This window comes from Hipposideros armiger, unplaced genomic scaffold (genome assembly GCF_001890085.2).
Source record: "Hipposideros armiger isolate ML-2016 unplaced genomic scaffold, ASM189008v1 scaffold_82, whole genome shotgun sequence".
In the NCBI taxonomy this organism is placed as follows: Eukaryota; Metazoa; Chordata; class Mammalia; order Chiroptera; family Hipposideridae; genus Hipposideros; species Hipposideros armiger.
Window position 1 is genome coordinate 615,767 of NW_017731432.1, and position 24,358 is coordinate 640,124.

Consider the following 24,358-nt stretch of genomic DNA (forward strand, 5'->3'; position numbering starts at 1 on the left):
CAGGTCATATTTTTCTCAGGCCTTTTTCTGAGACATACCGCTCTGTCTTGCCTTTTAGCCAAGGCATCCTCCTCCTTGTCGTTTTAGTCACATGGAACCCTATTTTCTCTCTCTCCTAGAATTAAGAATCACCTTCAGAAAGCAACACATGAAACCATTTTCAAACTGACTTTAATCATGTTTTGCTGCCCAAATACTGTACATGCAAAAGCCATGTGAAGAATTTCCTCCTCGAGGGAATTGGCAAGAACATTGTACGGAACAGCCGGCAAGTCCTTCCCAGCCGTCCACCTGCCACGCGGGAGCCACAGTTTGGAAAGATACCGCACATAGAAAATGTATAGAACACAGATATAAAAGGCTAATTGCTTCTTATCTAAACAGTGTGCTTGTCAGTCCCTATCAGCTATCTCTTTCTTTGCAGGATGCATTTGGAAATTCTAAAAAAAGGGGTTCCTGCCTCCTGTGAATTTACATTCTAAAGGAGTAGCAAGAACCATCAGGCCAACTTTTTCCTAAAGAAGCAGCCACTCTGCCTGCTGAGATGTCATCTGGTGAAAGACATTCTGGTGGGAGGAGTGGTTTAAGAAGGAAAATACTTGGAAGGGAAATAAATTCCCTCTCTCTTCCCATCAGAGAGCATTTCCTTTACACTTCTCAGGTGTTCAACTCTCCCACCGACATCATTCTAGAAGGAGAAATGAGGACCAACCCAGGCTCTTCCGCTGGTGGGGACACTGACCTACACAGGATGCAGCTGAGGTTGTGACATCACATCAGCACCTTGAAAATTGTCCATTGTAGAGACCCCTTCATTATTTTTTATCATTATACAAGAGTAAAGGAGAGAGAACAAACTACAAAGAGGTGGAAGCAGTCTGTTAGGATTCCCCGAGTTCTTGTCAGAAGCAGCATCTGGGTGTGGACGGATGAGGACCTGCACCCAGTGTGGGCACCCGGGGCTGGAAGAAACCAGCCCGTGGAACCAGGTGTCACATGCACCAGGTTTACAACCCTCATCAGCGCCAGATCAGACTTTTAAAACCTGGAGGGAACCGTGGAGCAACTGATTTTGCAGATGAGGAAGCGGAGGCCCAGAAAAGAGAGGAGTCTTGCATGTGGTCGCAGTTCCTGGCAAACTTGATGGACCGGCCTTCGATGCTCTGTAGGCCATTGGCCAATGGGGTGGATGCTGTTGCTTCTGGAATTCCCAGGGCTCATTTCTGTTAGCCACGCTCTCCGGAACCCAGACCCAGGGACCTTTCCCGGCATTGGCATGAACTCCTTGGGGGGCCCAAGGCCCCTGTCCTTACTGGCCAAGTTTCCAACCAGAGCACTGGAAGGTTTTTGCCAAAGCACTCATGCTTTTCAATGAGCACGTGCTCCCAGCCAGTCTAGGCCCTTGAGAGAATACAAGTTTCTCTCTCTGGTGTGGTTCCCTCACAGGCACAGTCATGTTGGGCCCACAAAAGCCCAAGCTCAGGGTTGAGGGGGAGGGGAAGAGTTGCTTTGCTACATGGAAAGATTAAGCCCTTTGTCAGAGAACAAGGTCCTACCATCAGGCAGGCCAACGGAGTTGGTGCCCAAGGAGGCCAAGTTGCTCTCTTTGGCATCACTGACATTGCTCTGAGATGCTCAGGCACTCTTTCAAAATAACCCTTTCCCAGCCAAACCAGGCCACTCTAGCCCCCATCAGGCCTCACCTGATCAGGTGGGTCTCCCCTGCCCTTCAGTCATGATTGTTTTTGTTTTGCCCCAATCTCTTCTGACCTGAGTGAAAGCAGACTTGATGGAGGAGGCAGGGGACAACGTGTCCACATTCCCATGTCCTCCTTGATCATCCAGTGAAAGATAATCCGATACAGAAGGCAGCATTTTAAAGACCCTCTTTACGTGTCAGGGTATTGGAGAAGAAAACGCTGAGGAGAGGAAGAGAAAGGTAGGGGTCGACAGGGCAGTGGGCCTCCTCTTCTTCATTTCCTTGCAGCCACTGAAGAAATACTGCTGGCCAACCCCGTGGCCCTGAATGACGGGCCATCTCCCTCCACCCCGGTGGAGGACAACTCATTACAACATCAAGCAAAGGCAGAAATGTCTTGCAGAGTTTGCACAGTGCAGGAAGCAATCAGAGAAACAGAAGAGCAGCCTTACTGAAGCCCTGCTGCTTTCTGGGCCGAGGAAGATGGGGATCGGAGGTATTAGGAGCTCTGGAGCCCCAGGGGAGGAACACAGGTCTCCTGGGCAGCAGGGCGCGGAGCAGGAGCCCTGGTGGCATGTCAAGGCTCCTGGTAATGCAGTCTAAGATTGTGCTACATTTTATTTCCAAAGAAGTACCCTCAGAGGGCTCTATTGTCTTTAAAGGCAGGGGCGGAGGTGAGGGGAGGGAATTCTGCTCTCCTCGAGGCTGGCAGTAAAGAAGAGCTCAGGCATGCCTGCCCTGGTGGGTGTCATGCCCCTGGGAGAACTGGCTTGATCTCAGTGTCTAACCGGCTGTGATCCCAGGAGTTGCATGGGCGCCCTCTCTCTGGAGCTTTTAGGTCCTGCCTCGGCCAAGCCTGGCCATGCCTGAAACTTTCTGCCTACCAAGAGCCTCCTAAGTGCTCTCTCCTAGAAGAGCTGAGTGGTGGAGCAGTTTTGGAGGAGGTTGTGATCCCTGAAGGATCACATCCCCCTTGTCAAACCAAGACTTGGCCCATTTAGTGGAGCCGGATTCATACCAAAGGCCCATCACAGACTTCCCTGTAGGGAAGGAGTCTACGAAGGAAGTGGGACAGATTGAACAGAGCAGACGTGTGAAGACAGATGCTCTGAATCATTCATCACGGTCCCTGCCCACAGCCCGGCATCGCTGCAGGGCCATTTCTGTCTCTGCCATATCTTTCACAAATCCTTCCTGAGCAGAGGAAGATGGAATGTCAGAGAGCCCCAGCCTGCAACCAGCTCCTGGTTTCACCTGGGGTAAGGGGCCACTTAGAGCCAGAGTTGGCTCCAGTGAGTTGGTCCCAGGTTGGGGAGAACTCAGGGAGGATTATGTTGCTTCCATCCCCACCATCCTCTCTTCAAAGGACAGACGCGCCCCACCCCAGGAAAGGCCAGGAGTCACACTTGAACTCCCTCCTCTCCTGGGACAGACTAGCTCCAGAGTGACTTCTCAGACAAGCCCCTACGTTCGGGATGCCGAGAAACAGACCCATAAATCCAGCAGCCCCACACGACTTCACCCCCATGGGGGAAAATCCAGGTGGGGGATTAATCACTTATTTGGTACAAAGGGTTAAAAAGAATAATTCCCAAGGTCTACTTGGGGGTGGGAATTACTTCCCATTAGGGAGGTGGGTTCGTGGAGTGGCCCCACTCCTGGGCAGTTTTGGCAGTTGGGGATTGCAGGCATCTTAGCCCCAATTACCAGCACGCCAGGCCCCGCCTCTGGCTGGAACGTCCTCTGTGCTAACCAACTGTCCCACAGAGGCAAGGGACACCAGCCCCTCCAACTACCCAGCGGTAGCCTCTCCGCTGGCAGCTCCCGCCTTCTCTCATGGTCTTTCGGGGCCCCTGGACGAATGAGGGTGATATCTCTCAGTGATATCCCCCATTCCCTGGGGGTGACTGCATAGTCTGGGGATCATCACTTGGTGCTACATCAGCAGATGTCTATACTATCATGAATAATCCCATCACCCCAAGGTGTATTTTCACACCATCCTGAGGGTGACCTCTCTAGAGGGGAACACATCACAAACAGGACATAAAAACACCCCTTCTGTGAGCAAGTTTCCGCCCTCTTCCCACCCTGGGATCAAAGGGTACACAGCCCTTTACTTCATTTCAGAAACATGAGAAATGCATGCACTACCCAGTCCCGACAACGGGAGAGAGTTTCTGCAGAAAGAAAACAAGACCCAGCCACCTCCTCCCCCTCCTCCATGCGCCCTACGGTTCTCATCTGTGATACACGAACAGAGGTTCCAGCAGGAGACAGGAGCCCAGGAGCTCACCGTGTTTGTTTCCTTACTGCCCGGATTACACACTCTATGTCTGTGACCGCCATGGCATACATGATCAGAGTCACTGCAGCACTGGGGATGATGTCTGGGGAGGAGGCAGAGCCTGCCCATACCTTGACCCCTCCGGCCACCTCTGTCCTCCGCACCAGACATGGACCCACGGCCTGCTATGTCTATCTCCTGGGCAACCTCTCACCTTTCATCCTAGACCTGAGGAGGGAGAGGGACAAATCTGAGCCTTCCTGAGCCAGACTTCAGGATTCCTAGTAGACATCTCACGAGGTCCAGTCCAGGCACTGGTCTCCACCCACAAGGCCCAGCTGTAAGATCAAGTCAGGGTCTGAGTGGATTTGGGAAGCTCCAACCATACAGGGGTAGAAAAAAAGAAGAGGCAGTTTTGGTGCCTAAAGCAGGTCAGACTGCTCTCCAGAGGGCAGTGGTGGAGCGCAAGGAGGCAGAGAGGCTGAGAGGGGTGAGTATTGCTTGTACAGAGCTGGTGACTGTGACAGTCTAGAGTCCAGAGTCAGGATGTCCGTGGAGCTAGGAGGCTGGAGCCCATGAGTCTGAGCTCCCAGACAGGGACCCTGGTCTGGAAACAAGAAAGAAATAGAGCCCCAAATGATCAACATCATGCAGCTAATCCCCAAAGCTCAGACAGGTTTCTCAACAGTGGCTCAGAGCAAGTTAGCCCCACTCTCCTTATTCCAACAAACAGCCCTACCCTCCGCACCTCCTCACAAGCCAGGCCTCACCAGGATGAGCCCAGCAGGGGGCAGGGCCATGCTTAGGGCTTAGGGAGGACTCAGGTGCCTTCAGGGACTGTCTGCTTTGGCAGGTTACATCCTCTCTGAGACCAGCTTCCTGGATGTCAAGACCCTCCCGTCCACATCACCTGGGGGCCACTGGGAGAACTCCTTTGGCATGTTGGAGGGGAGGGGGCTTGGAGGAAGACAGAAGGTGAAGAGCAATGCTAAGGGAGGTACTGGCAATTCCCTCTAAGGGATCTGGCCAACAACCCTGGAAACTAAGACCTCCTCATGTTTTGCTTGTAGGAAGGAGGTGGCTCCAGGCCAAGGGAGGAAGCCATCTCAAGCCCTCAGCTCCCCAGGCATCTCTGCTCCCCAGAGCCCTGGCCAGGGTACTAGAGGAGCACGCTACATGTCGCAGATGCATTCAGTGGGAAAAGCTGCCAGAGCATTTGGGTGGGGGGAGGGGTGTCAGGGTTCCCAGAGGGGCCTCAGTGTGGCCAGCTGTAGTGGACGCTACATTCCTCAAAAAAAAGCAGCAGTGCTGGGAGAGGCAAAGGTAGAACAAAGAACAGGACAGAAAACTAAGCAGGGACCATCAAGAGGAGCACAGGTGGAGACACGTGGGTTCTGCCCCAGGCACGGGAACAGGCAGGATGGACCAATGGCCACATCCCCCTCTTCCATCCCTGGACCGAGGGGGAGTCGTATCCACACAACAGTCCTTTGGGTTTCTTTTCAACAAGACACAGAAAGACATGGATTTCAGTTCATGTAGTCACCAAGACAGACTATAACCAGACAAATGAACAGATAGAACATGGTCACACACAGACACACATACACACACAAACACACACGCACACGCACTACAGTCTCCACTGCCAGCTGGGATGGGCCCAGTAGCCAACAGCATGCAGCAGGGCAAGGGGGCCAGAAAGACCTGACTATGTACAGGGGAGGAGGTGGGGGACCAGCAGGCACCCCTTCCCACACCGCGTCCCGGCCTCTTCCTGAGGTCCTTAGGGGCATGAGGGGCTGGTGGCACTCTCCAGGGAGGACTGGGACAGGCGCCTCGTGAGGGATCCGAGTGTAGAGTCTGCCACGGAGGAGGTGGGGAAGAGTTTATACCAGCCGGTGATGGCGGCACTCAGGTCCAGCTCGTCCAGCATGATCTGGGCCATGCCCATGAAGCACTTGTGATCCATGCGGCCGTAGTCTCCCCAGACGATTACCTGCCGGTGGGGAGGAAGGGAGAGGAGCTGAGCGACCTCCCCAGCTCCGGGGCTGGGCGGTGGGTCCAGGGGCCTACAGGTTTCACCAGGGCACAGATGGGACAGAGAGCAGGGACTCAGACTGATTTCGAGGGACAACTCACTGAGCCTTTAAGAAGCGCCAGGCTCCATCCTACGGACTTTAAATACATCATCTCAACGGTTACAACCATCTAGGCAGAGGTGCTATGTATTATTTCCAGAAAGAAAAAACTGCCACTCAGAGAGGCTAATTAACTAACCCAAAGATACACAGTAATTGGTGGCAGAGCTGGACTGGAACCTGGGTCTGACTTCCAGAGCCTCCCAGGATCCCAGCTGACAGCCATCCCCAGGAAGGAGCACACTAGAGTCCAGGACCCGGGTCACAGCTCCCGCTCTTCTGCAAGCCTCTCGTCCTCATTGGACCTCAGTGTTCCCACCCGTAAAAGTGGGCGAGGGGACTAGACTAGCTCAGTGATTCTTAGACTCGTGTTTTATCGGTGAATCGTTTTCTCAAATGGAATTCCAATATATATACATACATACATATTTCCCCCATAGAACCGTAGGGTTCCTCAGTTCTTACTGTTTGCAAAGCCAGGGGCCCCTGCTATGGACCTCCTCAGCCCAGAGCTCACACAGCCCGGACAGCCCGCAGCTCAAGCCTCTTCTCTGCCACCTACGTGGCCTCAGGCAAGGCCAACAGCCACCACCACCACCGTTAAGACTTAGCGAATCGCTGTCTGTGTGCGACACACTATGACGCCCTCTACATGCATCTCTCCTTTAACCTTCACGACATATTACAGCCAGTAAGTGATCGGGCTGGAACTTGAACCCAGGACTGAACCCAGAGACTGACCGCCACTGTGCTCTAGCCCCATGTAACTTCTTGTGTGCCTCAGGCACTTTATCTACAAAATGGGCATGATGATGCCACCCTCCCAGAACTGTGGTGAAGGGTGTTGTCACTCTCAAGTAATTGGGGTGAGAGTCACCCTGACCTGCGCTCGACTGGGCTCTGCAAATCGCTAGCTGAAACCTCAAGCAAGTCGCTTCATCTTTCTGAGACTGCCTCCTCATTTGTCAAATGGAATGGGGAGAATCAGACCTGCTTCACATGACTGTCTCAAGGATGGAGCTAGGTCACGACTGGAAAGCACCTATCCCAGAGCCTGGGGTGGAGCCACTGCACAATAAACACCAGCACCAAGTGGAAGGAGAAAGCGGAGGTCAAACAAATCCTGCTTCTTCCTACCAGTGGTGCAACCTGGGGGGCAATTGAGTTACCCGTCCCCCGCCCCCCACGGAAGCTTAGACTCCTTATGAATCAACTGGGGGCCAGAACGCCTCACAGGTTGTGAAAATAAATAGGCAATGTGTATTAATGCACCTGTTAGTGCCTGGAACAGGACAAATCATAAGGGAAACAAATGTCAGGTTATGAATTGCCGTCTTCACGAGTTACCCTGTTACACTCACCTGCAGCACCTTGCCTTGCGGTCCCTCATCAAAGAGCAGAGCCTGCTGGTACAGGGGGTCACAGGTCTTCTTGGCCACCTTTGTCTTCTTCTTGGCCAAGCAGGTCCCGTTCTCAAGCAGGTAAGCCTTGATATAGGTGGCTGAGGGATAGGGGAAAGCATGATGGGAGGGGTTCAGAAGAGACTAAGTGATAGGTAGAGGTACAGCAGAGGCTGCTATGACCTGCCCCATCCCCAGCCTCCACGTGACCCTGGAGGTGAGCAAGGTGAGCAGGATGAGCTGACCAGTGGACAGCAGGTGGAAGAGATGACTGAAACACTGACTCCTCCATCCTCCCCTGCCCCCACCCCTGTTCACTGGCTTTCTGGGCAAGCCGTGACTCCAGTATCGAGAATACTGATTTAGGCCACTGGGGAGCTGAGGACTTGCTAGACCCCAAGTTCATCTGCATACTCCTCCCTGGCAGGACCCCATTTCCAAAATCCCTCTCTCAGCTGCTCAGCCTCACCTGGGAGGGATTTGGAGCCAGGTTTGGGGGTCAGACCCCGAGCCTCAATCACTTCCACCTCCAGCTGGCCACTCCGGTCCATGATGGCGATGTGTACATCCCCTGCAAGGGAGAAGAAGAATAGCTCAGGCAGAATCAGACCAGGGGCAGGCCAGCCAACTGCTGTGCAGAATGCCAGACCGCAGAGGATGCCACAGCATTGGAAAGGGCACAAGATGGAGACGACTGCATGTGTAAGAACTGCCCTGGGGAGGCCCCTTTAAAGATGCTGGGAAATGCTTTGCTAAGTCTCTTGAGGTGGGGTAGGGGCATGACCCTCCAGGGACATGCCTGGGGAACACAGATGGCTGCCAAGCTCCCATTTAAGTCTGGTTAACTGAGGGGCTTCTGTTTTACTGAGCAGAGTAGGCGAGTTGAAGGACAGAGCTTCCTGTGCCAGGAAGACAGAGGGAGGCTGTGGGCTCAGTGGCTTATTCACCTTCTGCACAGCAACCCTCAGCCATTCCCCTACAAAAACGTCTAACAAATATTTAAAGAATATCAGTGTGAAGAGATGCTGCGAAACGAGCCTGCCCAAGACCGCGAGGCACTCCCTGGGAATGAGGGCCTGCTTGCACCCGTGCTGAAGAATAGAGGGAAGGCCGGCAGACTTCCGGGGAGCGGAGAACTGAGAACTAACTGAGAACTGCTACTGTGCTCCCACAAAATGGGTCATCCAGCTGGGGCAAGTGCTGTGTGTGGTCTTATCAGTTATCTGACTTCTTTGTCTTTCCATACTTGCAAATATGGGGATTTATTATTTTCAGGAGACAGTTTGGAATTCATCTCCTCCCTCCAGCTATCCCTAATCTTCCCATGGGGAAGGGGGAGGGAGATGTCTCAGGAATTAATCTCCTCCTGGTCTCACTGACCTTCCTAACATGGGCAAACGCAAACCTGCCCTTCCCAGTTTGGGACACCAGAGGGCACCACATGCGCAGTTCCAGGCTGTGATGGCGCATTTGCCTTCAGGACGCGGCCGGCTACTCTCACTGCCTCCTAGCCTTTGGCTGGGCCTAGGGCTGGGAAAAGCAGACTCCCCAGGCCCTTCCGAGTCTGAAAGCAAGGGCTGGGAATTAGCCGAATCCAACCCAAGAGGCAGAGAAGAGCTGACGCTCACCCTCTGAAGATCCCGGTGGAACCCTCTTCCAGCGGACAGAGGCTCCTGTGTGAACACATTTGAGGAAGGCAGGGCAGTACAGTGGGAAGAGTCCTGGCCTGGAATGAAATCCCAGCTCCACTGCATGGCTCACAGCAGGGCACTGTCTGCACTCAGCTTCCTCATTTGTTGTGAGGTCTGCAGATGTCTGGGTCAGACACTGACTTCCTGCTCCAGTCAGACTGATGGGGAGGGGGCTGGAGGCGAGGAGGCATCTCTAGGGAGGCTGGGTCTGGGAGTTGCTGCTTGCAGCCAACACAGCCAATATGGAAGGGAGAGAGAGGAGGGAGCCAGAACTGCAACTACGAGAGGACCAAGTATAGATTTCAGGAAGTACTTCCTAGCTGCAGGGAAGAGGGCCGAGAAATTACTAAAAGGCATTATTACAAGTAGGTAAGACACAATTCCTAAGGGGTAAGTGCAATACTTCATGCAAAGCATCGGAAAAACTCAATACGTTGTTGTTGGATTGCAGAACTAAGGCAGGTATTATTATTTCCATTTTACTCATGAGGAAATAGGCTCAAAGAAGGGACTTGCCCAAGGCCACACAGAGAGTTGGTGATAGAACAGACTCCATAAAAGTTAAGGCCATGATGATTTTCATTCACCATTTTACTTCCAGCACTTAGCACTGTTGGGCGCACAGTAGGTGGTGGGGGGGGGGAGTGTGTGAGTGTGTGTGTGTGGGGGTGAATGAGGGAGGGAATGTGCTGGAAAAGTCGCTGCAGGATTGCCTCCCTCTCTGAGGAGGGAGGGACTGATGAGTGCTATGCTCACTCCTTCTCACTGGCACAGAAACTGAGTGAGGGCTCTCATCTGATGCTTGGGTCACACAGGGCCCCCACTGAGCTCACCTTTTCTGCTGCTTGGCTGCCATCACCCTACTCACCCTGTCCTCAAGAAGACTCACCCATTGGTGGGGTTGCCAGTGTCTGTCGCCCCACAATCTGGGCTGGTCCCAGCCCATCCAGGAAATCGCTGAACTGGCTTTCGGGCCCGAGCCGGGTAGTGGGGAAGATGAACCTGGGGAAGAAGGCAGAGGGCATATGAGGAAATCTGGCTGGTGGGGATGCAGCGGCCCCACCTCTGGGACAGCGGGCACGCCCCTCTGTGCCTCAGTTTCCCCTCTACATAGTGAGTGTACTACTTTAGCTGGGGACAGACAGAACTCTTCATCTCTGCACATTAAACTACTTTGATGTCGCTTGAAGAAAGAGACTAATCAACCTATCATAATGATAGTATTTAATCTTCAAGAGCCAGGATTCCTAAGGTGACCCTTAAAAGACAGGACTTGCTGGACCCCTGTGTCCTTGCCAGGGGATGTGAACACCAAGAACCAGAGACATAGGCCAGAAATTTCAATGCCTGGAGCAAGTTCCAAAACTGAGGTTCCGTTGACCCTACATTTGAAATCAACTCACTAACTTGAGGTGGTGCCCAAAACAGCAACTGAGACCAAAATAACACAATTATAAATGGGTTGAGATTAATGATGAGCGATGGTAGGTGGTCCATGGTTGTGGGGGGCCTGGAAATAGTAACAAGAAAAACTGACAGTGATTGAAAGTTGGCCAGATGCCAACAGTGCAATGCTCGACATGCACCATATAATTTAATCCTTACAACCACTCTGTATAGCAGGAGCTATTATCCAATTTTACAGACGAGAAAGCAGAGGCTTCAAGAGGTACGAGATGTGCCTGCAAAACAGAGATGATGCCCAATTCATGTAAGGTTTTGGTGAGAATTAGGGCAGATGGTGCATGAAAAGTTCCAGATAAACAGAAAACAATAAATGGTAGTTATTTTTGTCATTGTTATCATCAAGGCAAAAGTGCTCCTTGTTCATGTCCTCAAGCCTAGGTGTTCTGGGTATGGCCAGCAGAGAACGGATAGATGAGGGAGGGCTGGCCCAGGTCTACTCATGAGCTACATTGGACCAAAGAAAGTCCTAAAATTGCTCCTGGAACAGCTCAGGCTCCTGCTAAAGACCAAAGGTTGTCCCAGAACGAATCCCCTGTTGGACAGTTTGGCCTTGAGTCCCCCTTTGCCAGTGACAGGCAGCGAGGTGACAGGCAGCATATGCTGTCAGAGAGGGCCTGCGTGTCTTTCCCCCACTCCCCAGAAATGGGCTTTAAAGATCACCCACTCTTAGTTGCCACAGTCACTGATAGCCTAATATCGCATTCTTAGGACAGTGGGATCTGAGAAGGTTAAATAAAGAAACGTAGACTCTGGAGGTCACAGAATTTCAGGAGCTTGGTATAGAGAATGTAGAGATTGTGAACAAAGGTTATAAAGTCAGGTGGTATTAATTCAAATCCTGACTCCACCATCACTTAATGGCTGCGGCCTTGGGTCAGGTATCTCACCCTGCTCCCGTGCCTCAGTTTCTCAGGTAATACCAACATCCCTCAGGATCGTTGTGTTAAATTATAGTTGGTCTGATAGTGGCTGGGTAGATCCCAGAGTAAGAAACACTAATCTGAAGTGTCCAGTGACGCCCTGCATATGGTAAGACACAATAAATACCAGTAGCTACTCACATTCATGGACCTAGGCAGAGTAACAAGATACATGATCATAGAATCTTAAATAATGGAGCTGGGGAATCCTGAATTCATTGCATCTTAATGAAGCCAAATCATAAAATCTTAGTCATATAACCATAGTTCCATAATTTAGAGGAGATCCGAGGGAATAGCTAACACAGCGACTTTCCAATTTTTGACTGCAGCCCAGATGCAAATATAAGAAATACATTTAATGTCATAGACCTATATGCATCCATACATTTAAAAAAAAACGGAAACAAAAGTTCACAAGGTAATTCATCCTTACTTTGTAAGATACATTTGAATTTCTATTTCTTTTTAATGCTGGTTTTCCCCCACTAAATTGATTTTATGTCCTGCCTATGAGTCACCACCCACAGTTTGAAAAACTGATCTAGTCCAATCTCTTCCCCTAAGCTCCAAGCAAGGCTACCTGTGAGAACTCCATTTATCTGAGCCGTAACAATGGTTTTAGATTGAAAGTATTTCAGAGCCGTGTTTCCCTTTTGAACCCTCCCCTCTGGAGCGGGCAGTATGTAGGTGCTGGGAGGCAGGAGGCATGAAACACAAAGGAGGGATGAACTGTTCCTGCGCCATGGGGGTATGTGGATCAGAAACAGCAGTCTGGAGCGATAGCAAGACTGGGGCCCAGGGACCGGATGTCCAGAAGAGGATGGAGGGAGGCAGCGACACAGAAAAACCCAGACATATGGGCTGACAACCCAACGGGAGGCTTTCCTGCCCTGCCCTTGGCTCAGTGACTAGAGGACACAGGAGGAGGGTGGGGACCACAGTGGGGTGGGCGGCACGCACGTCCCGTCAGAGCTGTTGCTGTTGGTGCTCCCGTCGGTGGACTCCCGGCTGCCCTGGCGCGTGACGCGACTTCGCATTTCCACCGCGATGCCCGTCTCGGTGCTCCGGCGGATGTTGCTGCGCAGCTTCTTGGTGGACCCTTCTGTGACCCCCGCGAAGCACAGAAAGGGAACAAGGTCAGATCACCAATGAGACTTGAGAATGCTGCCCAAAGTCACCCTCTTGGGAGGGGCATGATGGGCAGGGCTGTGACTGGAGGCAGGGGCATTGCTGAGATGACCTCCAGAGCCGGTCTGCAGCCTGACCCTGGCTCTGTTCAGGGCAGTGACACAGGCAGAGCAGACTAGAAAGATGGCTGGAGGCAGAGTCTGGATATTGGGGCTGGGGGAGGGGAGTGGAGTCACCAGGTAGAGACTCCTCTCTGCATGAAGTCCTGGGCCCCCACCCTCGTCCTTGCCAGGCTCCCGACTGCCACCTTCTCACTCCACTTCAGCCCTTGCCCCAAAGGGCTGTGTTCCTGCCTCTCTTTTCTGGAAAGTTGGCCATCTGTGGGGTTCCAGATTTGCTTTCCTTCGTGTACCCTATCCCACTCAGGCCTCACGTTCCAGATTTGCTTTCCTTCGTGTACCCTATCCCACTCAGGCCTCACAAACCACCTCTCATGCTTTCACAGGCCCTATAAAAACCCCGTGTGAAGCCTAGCCACTCTCAAACTGACACGCATTCTCAAGGTGGATCTGGACATGGAGAGGTCATTAGGAAAGCGAGACTGAGAGAGAGACAGCTAGGTTGACCTGCATCGACTTTGGTTTTGAGAGAAAGGTCTCCGTAAGAACCCTAGAAGCTGTGCAGAGAGAGCTCATCCCTGTGTCACTGTGCTTCCTGTTCAGAGGGCCCTTCTACCCCCACCCCAGCCCCTCTCCTCAGCCTTGCAGGAAACATGGGGCACTTTGCCTCTCCTAGCAGCTGCACCATCCTGCCTGGGTTTCCACGGCAACTTCCTCAGCATTGTAGTGTGGTCCCTCTAGACACACTCTCCTCCTGGGGCGGTACTGGGGGAGCAGAAGAGGGGTGAGAGTTTACAGGGACTTCCCCTGCTGAAGCTTGGCTGCCTGAGGAGCTTAATGGGGAGAGAAGTAGCGCTCAGCTAGGGACTGTACCAAAGGAGCCATTTGCTGTCGCTGGTTAGAGACCCAGGCAAATTAAGACTACTGGGGTGGGGCGAGGCTGAAGGTGGGGCAGGCAGCGCAGTCCCCACACCCAAAGCAGTGGGGAGAGGGGAGCTGGTTACCCTGGCAAGCCCCTCTCCCACCCACATCCAATGGTGGATCAGGGAAGGGATGTTTAAGATCTTAGCCCAGGAAAAGGAGGGCTTTATTCCTCCTGCTTTGTCCTATTTATCCTTCAGGAAGTCCCACTGGGAGAGGAAAGGCTAAGAGGGCTAGCATCACCAGTGGACGTGGACAGGCTGGCGGGCTGGGAGTGGTGAATGGTGAGGTGGAATGTTTTCTTTGAAACCACCCCAGCTTCAGGATATTGCGATAGCTAGTTATCCAGGAATCAACGAGACCATCAATATGTCGGTCTATCTCTCTTACACACATGGTCACATGAACTCATACATACTTCTTTCACATGAGAAGACACACAGAAGTGCTGACAATCACATTTATGAAGATAGTGATCTCACATACAAGGTCACGTGTATGTTCATACAACAGCCACCAATGGTCCTACCACCAGGTCTTAGTCATGTATACATACAACATACTCTGCCATATAAATGTGACTTTCATCCAATAACACTTGGAGTTGAACCCATCCACTCAATCACACTCAGTTAGGAGACAGATGGGTCTGTGGACACTGCACTTGACCTTCCTTACCCTCGAATCCCCCCACCCCAACACATACCCTGAGCTGAAGCCAAAGCCTGACCACATGATCCCAGTTTCCACTCTTCTAAAGCTTGGGAAAGTTTTGACCCATTTAGGAGAAAATTTTACCTTGATTAGACCTGCCCAACCCACTGTGGGTGGGGGAGTCACAGAATCCTGAAATGTTACAGACACCTTGGCTAGCTCTCTGCTCCTGTCATTTCATAGATGTGAAGCCTGAGGTCCAGGCATCCATAGGGCTGAGGCCACTGACTTCCAGTCTACGGATGTGCTACTTCTTACTCCCCTCCACCAGCTCCACATTGGTTTGAGGTGTGATTCATCAGAGATTAAATTACATGTCTTCTGGGTGGGGAGAAAGGTATTGCAACCTAAGAGAAAATTCCTCTACTATTTCATGACTGTTCAGTCTCTAAATCCTGTTGATCTGGGAAGTAACTTTATGCAGCCTCTTTCTCTACAGAACCAGGCCAAGTTGCTTGTAATGATTCTGTGGTCCCTGCAGAGTGAAAGACTCCAGGAACCATCCCACTTGTCCCACCACATACAAGGGAGAGGCAGTTACAGCTCCCAACAGTACTCCCCATGGAATGATCCTGAGCCCTCTCCCCATCCTGACCCAGAGCCCAGAGAAGGAGGAGCTGCTGTCCTTGGTACTGAAAAGAGGAGCTCTGTTTGGGCAGGAGCTGGGACAGCCCAGAATGGCCCCACGTGGACACAGCCTAAGGCTAGGCCAGAACCTACCTGTGTCCAGGGACCCCAATGCCCTGACCCCACCCTCCTCACTGCTCCCACAACTTAGAGAATGTTAGATCTAGAAGGAAACTGGAAGAGAGTGTTTTTAGCTCTATTTTACAGAGGAAACAGGCCCAGTGAGAAAGTGACTTTCCCAAGGTCCCATGAGGAGTTAGAGCCAGGACTAGTCCTCTAAAGTTTCAGGGTAAGTTTTTGGAAGCCACTCTAAGGCAATGTGAGGAGTAAACTGGAAAGGGCAGGCCGGAGACCAAAGAACTAGAGGGAAGGCTGGTGCAGGCTTTGAAACAAAGAAGAGGGAATGGGCAGAGCTCAGGCCAATGCAGGGTATGAATAAACTAGGAGGAAGGATGCCCCTGGGAAGGCAGACCCAGAGCCCAGAAGGCTGGATCCAGGAGAGGAATTCCTCCCCACTTCACACAGCCCAGCCCTGCAGGGAGCTGAGTCATTGCACCTGCAGACAGAAGTAGATACTTTGCTGAGATCTTTTCCCAGAACAGAGTTCCCAGGGCTGATGTCCACAGTGAGTCAGCCCCATACACCCCTCTGGGGCCAGACTCTCCCACCCAGGATGGGGCTCCAAGCTGGGACACTGGCAACCTCAAGGCCTGGGAGAAAAAAATGGGGACAAGGAATTATAGATGGGAGAGGCGTGTGCTACAAGCAAGGGGCAGAGCTGTGAAGGCCAGAGAACTCCAGTTATTTTTTGGCCCTACTGTGTGACCATGGGTAACAATACTAAGGCTATACAAGCCTGAGTACCTTTGCATCCCCTGTCTCATTTAATCCCCTGGACAGCTCTGCAAGGCATGCATTATTGTCCTTATTGTCAAATGAGGCTCACTCAGAGGGGTGCCTGAGTCACGCAGCTAGTAAATGACAGGGCGTGGCTGTGAAGGCCACCTTGAAGTTGTTCTTCAGGAAAGTGCCTTCTCTTCAGCCTCATCGATAAAATGAGTACATCGGACTGGATGATCTCAAGGGGCCCTTACTGCTCTGACATTTGGTGATTGGATGATTCATAGAGACCTTTCATGAGAAGGGCATCTGGGCCATCTCCCTGGCTCAGGCTCCGGGCCTTCGGCTGTGCCCTTGCATACCACAGGGACAAGTGACCCAGAAGCCGCATCTTCACTCATCTCCCCTCGAGGCTAGAGATCTCCCTAGTGTCCACTCCAATCCCTGCCTGCTGATTGGCGTCTAGGTAGGTGGACAGCCCCAGGCAGACCCTGGCCTTGAAACACTGTCCCTCCCGATTACTTTGGGCATGAAGAAACCTTTGGGTCTGGAGCTGACTCAGCCAGAGATCAGCAGGGCTTGGTCTCCTGAAGCTCAACACTTCCTCGATCTCTGAATCTTCATCCCCCAACCTTAATCCCACCCCTTGGTCCTGTCCCAGCATAACTCCTGGATTCCTAGGTCCCCATCTTCCTGACTCCCTAGTGTCAGGCCTAGAGTGCATATTCATAGAGGCCATGCCCACCCTGGGCGCACTGATAACCACAAGCCCCCTCCCCATTTAGCATGTCCCTGAGCCAGAAACCACACTGCAGCTTGAGTGCTAGAAAAGACCGTCCCAGTGCTCCTGTGCAGGGCTTTGTAAAAATCTATTTTAAGGCCTGGAAAAGTCCCCCACCCCCAAGCCCAACTGGGAGTCTTGATGAGCATTCTCCCCAGATCCTCCGGTGTCCCCACCCCCTCACCACCCCCACCCAGCTGCCTATTTGAAGGTTTCCTGGGGAAGTTGTTACTCTGAACAAAATAAGCAGGAAGAGATTTTAATACACAACCAGCTGGTGTCTGGGCTGATGCCACAAAGTAAGGAGGTCTTGGTGGGGAGGGCTGACTCCTCCTGTGATGTGGGGTTCAGGTGTGACTGTGTGTGACCAGGTGGGTCACCCACCAGTCTGAGCATAATAGGGATTCCATAACTAGGTATCTGAGAAAGTCTAATATATTTATCAGGATGTAGCTGTTAAGGTGTGTGAGTGTGGTTTTTTGTGAGGTATGTGTGTACAAATATGCGACATGTTTCTGTGACCATGGCCCATTGTGTGTGCATGTGTAATGGTGTTTCTGTGATCTGGGTCTGTCTGTATCTGAGGACTGTGTTTATATGATTTGTATGACTGGCTTTATTTGTGACCATATATGGTGTGAATGACTGTATTATCCTTACCTGGTAGTAGGGCGGTGGCTTACCTGAGCAATGGTGCATGCTATTTATATGACCGTGCAGTGCGTGTATCTTTTTCTGTGTATGTCTCTCTTGTAACTTTGTCATGTATGTGTGTGACTGGGTAACAACATTTGTGTGGCTCTTTGTACTTAGGAAACTCGGAGATTACAGATGAGACTGAGTCTTGTGAGTTTGTGAAGCTGTGTCACTTAGCACAGTGCCAGGAACACGATGGCTGTTTAATAAATATTTGATGATTAATGTGTAAGTTTGTGCATGGAGGCAGCAGAGTGTAACGGTTGGGAGCTCGGTAATGATAATGAATTCGGAAGCCCAACCACTAGGGTTTGAATCTAGGATCCACCACCTACTAGCTGTGTAGTTAGGGGCATCTCACTTCTCTGTGCTTTAGTATCTGCCTCATAGAGTTACATGAGGATTCAGTGAGTCACCACACATACAGGGCCTAGAACAGCGCCTGGTATATGGTAAATGCTACACATAAGTGTTTGCACACCTATAAGGACAGTCACTGGGTGCCCTATTGTTGCAAGGGGCTCCACCCCACCCCTTGGTGTCCCATGCCCCCTCACCAGGCTGGGGGAGCTGGAGCGTGCTCTTGCTCCACTGGGTCAGGCCCACAATGGCCACCATCTTGGCCCCAAGGCTGCTGCGCCGCTTCTTGGCTGTGGTGGTTCCCGTCCCACTCCCAGCCTGCTGGGATCCGCAGATTTCGCCACTGATGCTGGAGCTCCGAACCACATTCCTGGGGCCTGTGGCTGAGGCCGGACTGGGCTCCCCGTTAAACATGGTCCAAGGAGCAGCAGGGCCTCAGACAACTCTGTGGGGAAGACGAAGAGACAAAGGGGTCCCACATCAGACCCTGGGGCCACTCTACTGTAGTCACCATTTCTTAGCTGTGTGACCTTGGGCAAGTAAGTCACTTGGTCTCTCTGAGGTTGTGAGGATTCAATGAACAAATAAATGTAAAGAGAGGATCAATAAATTGAACTATTCTTATTGGCACAGGACCGCCCTGGCAAGTGACCTGTTTTGGTGGTAAAGACAAAGGAATCACATGGCTCAGTCTTGAATTCCAAAGGTGACCTTGTGATCAAACATCTTGGGGTTTCAGCGAACACCTCAGCAAAGCAAGAAATAAGCACTTACCTCATTGGATTGCTGTAGGGATTAAATCAGTGTATATGAGAGTGCCTAGAACAGTGTCAGGCATAGAGTAAATATTCAATAAGTGTTAGCGATTGTTATTTTCATAGCCAATAAGACGAACGGGGAGAGCAAAACTGGCTCCAGCCTGTGCAGACTGTAGTAGGGGTCCTCTTGCTTGAAAGGGATGGTACAGCAAGGGATAAAGAAGCAGGCAAAAATCACCCTTACCTGCACTACTGAGAGGCAGCCGTGATAAGCATTTTAACCAAATCCTCCAAGTCTCTTTTTTTTATGCATTTTTAAAAATAATTGAACTCATACTACAAATACAATTTTAAGCCTTGGATTTTTCACTTAACATTATATCACAAGCATTTCCCAATGTCATGAACACTTGGTATAAGTGTTTTAATGCCACCATAATATTTCATTGCATGGAGGTAGCATAACTGACTTAAATATTTCAATAGTTAACCTCTTAGATCAGGTTCAACTTTCTTCTCTCTCTCTATCTCTTTCTCAATCCACCACTTCCCTCCCTCAAGACTCCTCCCCCTTGAGAGGGTCCAGCCCTAGGATGAAGCCAGTGTTTCCGAGGGCAGAACGCCCCAGGGACAGAAAGGACAGCCCGAAGCCTGCCTTTCTCTGGCCTTCCCGCTATGTGAGATAACGTATTAATGTTTTCCTTTGCTTAAGCCAGTTTGAATCAGGATTCTCTGTTACATCCAAAAGCATCTTACCTGATACCAAGGGCATAAACACTTTTTTGATTTTTGAAATATATTGCCAAATTCCTTTCCAAAGTATACAAAGTGACTCTCCCCACTAACTGCATTCAACAAATATGTAAGCCCCTAACATTCCAAGGCCTATATTGAGTGCCAAAGATACAACAGTGAGCCAGGCCAAATTCAACCTGCCCTCCTACAGCCTCCAGTCCGGGAGGACAGACAGATAGTAAATAACTAATTATGCAATTAAATATTTAATGACGGTTCCAATGAGTGGTAGGGAAGTGGACAGAGGGCGCTGGCAGCCACTGTGGGGGAGCCGGGCAGCAGGCATCTATGCTCTGTTTTGTAAAGAGGTGGGATCTCTGGCAATGGGCCCTACAGCTTGGCTGAAAGTCTGATGCTCAGGCCGCGTATCGGAGAGACGGCCACTCGGGCATGCTGCACCCAGTCCTTCCTGGCTCTGTCCTGTGCTTTTCCCAGGGCAGCTCTCCATCCCAGGGCTCAGGGCACTGTGTTTGACCCTCTGCCCTTAGGCCTGTGACCCTGAGGAAATCCAACTTTTCAAAAGGATATAGAAAGGGGCACAAAAATAGGGGTGGGAAAGGGAAGGGACCCCTCCAGCTAATGAGGGAGACAGTCTCCAGACAGCGGAGAACAGCCTCCTGGTCTCCTGGTCAGTGTGGCTCCGGCAGGGCTGGTGAATTAGGGCTGACAGTGGGGATGAGTCAACGCTGTATTTTGCTTCTTTGTGGTTGTCTGGACTGTTCTCGCTCACCGTGTGATGTGTGCATAGCCCCGGATTATATTTCTCTATCCATCCCCCATCAACCTTGCAGCTAATGGAAAGTCCCCTGGACTTGGGCCTATGATGATCTCTTCTTTTTACTTTCCAATTCTAGTGCCAGATTGTGTGTTTTTGTTTGTTTGTTTGTTGGGGGGAGGGGGGCATCTGCATGGGCTTTTAGTGGATGGTGGGAGAGCACTTATCTGATACTTTGAATCTGCTACAGTGTGAACCTAACTTACTCTCGAAAGTATTTCTGTGAGGTGTGTAGTTATCTCCATGTCGCAGATGAGAAAATTGAGTCTTAGAGATGTCAAGGTCTCGTCCATTCTACTCAGCTAAGAAGTGGCAAGGCCTGGACGCGATCCTAGGTCTCCTGTTTCCACAAAGAGACAAGCACACTGTGCAGCCCCTGCCCCTTCAACCCAGAGTCACCCACAGATGTGGGCCCACCCCTCCTGCTTAGGCTTTGCCTTGGGCCTCTGGGCTCTTTGAAAAAAGTATAAAGAAGCATCTAGTATAAGAAACACTTCTCTGGCCCAGGTTCCCACAGCTGGCGTGAGTATGAGGAGAAACTGAGGTCCCACCCAGACCACACCTGGAGAAGCAAGTACTCCCCCCGAGGAGCCAGCCTATAGGAAGCGTAAGAACAGCACTCCCAGGGGACAAGAAGAGAAGAGGGTAAGGGACAAAATTCCTGACCCTGCCAACTCAGGGACTCATGTTTCCTCATAAATAATGAATACAACCGACAAGCAGATGGTTTGATATCCAGGACTCTGCACCATCCAGAGCCACTTTCTCATCTTTAACTACCCGCAGGGCCTGGGAGGGCCCAGCCTGTCTGGCCAACCCGAAGGGGATAGGAGGAGCCAGACCCAAAACACTGGACCCACAGAGCTTAGGGCCTGACCCATGGCATAGGAGTCCTGGGTAGGTAGTCTAGGAGAGTTAAGAATCAGGAGGTGGGATTGGAATGCATACGGATTCCTTGTGTCACCTTCTCTGGGTCTTGGTTTCCTCATCTGTATGTAAAACAAAGGAATCCGATTAGGTGATCTCGGTAAGTCCTTTAGACCAGGAGAGCAGAGTCTGTAAACACATACTGCAGTGACAGGCTCAGAACTGGGCTCTTGTTGCTTCTCTGGCAGCCAGTCTAGCTCAAGAAGGGCAAGACAGAAAGACAGACAGAGTCGGCCACCTGGCCCATCTGAAGAGGGAAGTCCTACTGCACAGCAACCCCTGAGCCATCAGACCACAGGGATGGGAAAGGGTCAGCAGGAAGAGAGGGGGCAGAGTGGTGAGGCTGGCAGGACACAGCACACAGCACCTCATGTTCCGGTGGTTCTAAAGGCTACCAAGTGAACTACATCTTCCCACAAAAGTCACTTCGACAATTTCCTGCCTCTGAGCAGGACTGTCTGTCTCCTAGCCCAGTTCAGGTCATCGCAAGGAAGGGAACTCTGCCCCGGCCTCACTGGGTCACAGGGACCTCACTGTCAAGCACTCCCTGCTGACCCCACTCTACGGCTCAGTAGCATCTATGACTTTAGCTCGGATTTACCCTTCAGGGAGGAAGCCATTGCCCCCACTCCTGCCAAAGCTCCATGCCAGCAGATTCCTTCCAAGATCCCCAAGGAACAAGCTTAGTGTTTTCTTTCTTGCCCTCGATGTTTGGCCTCTACCCTGGGGTCTCTTTACCCCAAAGGCTCCCCAAACCCTCTCCTGAATCCTGACAACAGCAGATCTCAGAGCTCTGCCAGTCTACCTTGGGAACCTGGGTCCCTCTGACCAAGTGTCTAACCAGATAATGAGTTTTTGAGTCAATGAGACCACCCAAACATCCAAGATGAACCTACCCACCCACCCTTTCAATAGGGAAGACCAAGGAATCTGTCACAGGGTGATGGACTGTTAGGTTGGAAGGGATGGCAAACAAATTCTTACCACTTCTCCCCATCCTCTACCCACAGTAGACATCACTAATCCATCTCTTTCCCATCGAGGCAGGTTTAACCTCAGAATCCCTCTCAACACTGTGCTCCAGCACCAACTGATGAGAACCTGCTCAGGAGTTAAAACTGATTTGCCATCCGGGGCCAGCCGAGTGGCGCGATGGTTAAGAACTGGCTTGGGATGCCAGAGGGCCCCGGTTCAGATCCCACATATGAGGGCCAGTGACACTGCCCTCTACAGCTAAGATGCTGAACAACAGCTCAACCTGGAGCTGGGCAGCCGTGAGTCGCCAGCGACGGTGGAGGCTGCAGCCCCTGTGGCAGTGGGTTGCCATGGGCTACCGTGTATAGCCAGCAGCCAGCGTGAGCGGCCAGCAGCTGCAGTGAGCGGCCGTCCGGAAGCCGGCGACTGATCTGCCTCGCCCGGGAAGAGCGCAATGATGGTGCCAACTTGGGCCAGTGAAGCAACGTCCTCCACAACTAGACTGAAGAACAAAACGACAGCAACTTGTCTGTTCCCCTTCCCCCAATTCCCCCGCACTGTTCCCATTTCCCCAATTCCCCAATAAAAATCTTTAAAAAAAACCCCAAAAACTGATTTGCCATCCCTATTCTAGCCTGAGCCCAAGGCCCAGAGTGGGACAGGGACACACCCAGGGTCACATAGGAGGTTGGTGACAAAACCAGAGCACTAACCCGTCTTCTAACTCCCAGGTTCCACCTTACCTGTCAGGTGCTTCCTCCTTGCATCTCACCTTAAAGAGAATCCAAACTCACCGAAGCCGATGAATCTGAGCGTGGTGCTCCGCATCACAGGGGGCTGTCCCCTCCCGACAGCACTCCCCTAGGACATTAACACGAGGCTTCAGTGAACTTCTGCAGAGACACCACCGGTTTTCAAGAAAGGGGGTGAAGGCAATCAGGGTAGTTCCCAGGAGGAGGTGATGTGATGAGTCTGGAAGGAAACAGGGGCACTTAGAAGAGGGGCTAAAGAAGACATCTGTCCTCAAAGGCTTCCAGGAGCTTGTAGAGTAAAAAGACATAATTGGAGATTACTGTGTGACCTTGAGCAAATCATTTCAACTCTGTTTTGCTGTTTCCTCCCTCCTAACATTGTCCAAATTCCTGGCTCCCCTGATCTGTCTTTCGGAACATTAATGTCAAGTCGCTGGTGCTGAAGCCCCACCTACAACTTTTAAACACACAAGGGACTACTCATCCAGGTCCAAATTCTAAGGAGCGCTAGATCCTAGTCTTCCTTCCTCTGTCCTCCCCTTGACTAGTGGAGTCTGTGTCCCTCCCCAGATACTCTGTGACATGCCCAGTAGTCAGGAGTGAGTGAGTGTGTGTGTGTGTGTGTGTGTGTGTGTGTGTGTGTGTTGCTCCTGGCTCCAGCCCCAGCCATGTGACCCTGAGCAAGTCACTCGGCTTCTCTGAGCCTCCATTCCTCTCCTATAAGATGAGTCTACTGGCCACCTGGCCCCAGCCTGACTCTCCAGGCTACCCTGGTGATCAGGTCAGATACTGAGGAGCAGAAAAGCATAGTGATTAAAAGCACAGCCTTTGGAGGCAGACAGACTTAGTTCAAAACCTAGATCTGCCACTTCCAAGCTATAGGAGTCAGGGAAATTTCTGTAATAAACCAAGCCTATCATGCCTCATCTCTAAAATGGGAAGAATGATGACAGCCTTAGGATTCTTAGATGAAATAGTACAAATAAGGATTGGTAACATGCTAAGTGCTCAGTTGGGCAATGACATTATTGCTGCTCATAATGGTGCCTTTGTAAACAGTAAAAGACTATACAGGTGTTAGCGCTTATTGGTCTGGGTCACATACCAGGTGCAAACACTCCTTGAGAAGGCTCAGAGATCAAAGGGGTCATCTCCCAGTACAGAGAGCCCAGGGAAGTGTGGGAGTATGGCATCTGGGTGTGTGCACCTCAGTTGGGGTGGGAGCTGCCATGTGAAGCTGTGCTCTTTCTTGCCAGCACCTCATCTCCTGGCCATTTGCTGGGTGCTGAGCCTGGCATTGGAGAACCCTGCCCTGACACTGCTCCAGCACCAGGGCTATCCATCATATCATCCATGCCACTCTGTGCCCATGTCAGAGGCCAGTGCCTGCATCCACAGAAGGGGAGAGGGGTTCCCTTGTTTCTAACCTTTCCTTTTCCCCTCCGGGACATATGAGTGGGTGACAGGGCTGGTATGTGGTGGGGGAGGTAGGCTGGGCTGAAGGAGCACACCCAGCCTGAGTGGGGAACACTGTGCCAGCTCCTATTCTGCTTGTGCAATCTTTACCTCCCTCAAGGAAGGC

General features: G+C 51.5%; 1 protein-coding gene across 1 annotated transcript in view; it reads right to left on the reverse strand.

Moving 5' to 3' along the window:
• Nucleotides 1–153: 153 nt before the first annotated feature.
• RIMS3 (regulating synaptic membrane exocytosis 3) overlaps nt 154–24,358 on the reverse strand; it is a 38,827-nt gene continuing 14,622 nt past the window's right edge. Inside the window, exons 2-8 of the mRNA XM_019643859.1 lie at nt 22,819–22,996; nt 17,992–18,239; nt 12,569–12,710; nt 10,108–10,220; nt 7,997–8,098; nt 7,489–7,628; nt 154–5,985 (exon numbers count right to left, since the gene is read on the reverse strand). Coding sequence (XP_019499404.1) covers nt 5,773–5,985; nt 7,489–7,628; nt 7,997–8,098; nt 10,108–10,220; nt 12,569–12,710; nt 17,992–18,208 — 927 coding nt within the window. The 5' untranslated portion in view covers nt 18,209–18,239; nt 22,819–22,996 and the 3' untranslated portion in view covers nt 154–5,772. The remainder of the gene's footprint in view (nt 5,986–7,488; nt 7,629–7,996; nt 8,099–10,107; nt 10,221–12,568; nt 12,711–17,991; nt 18,240–22,818; nt 22,997–24,358) is intronic.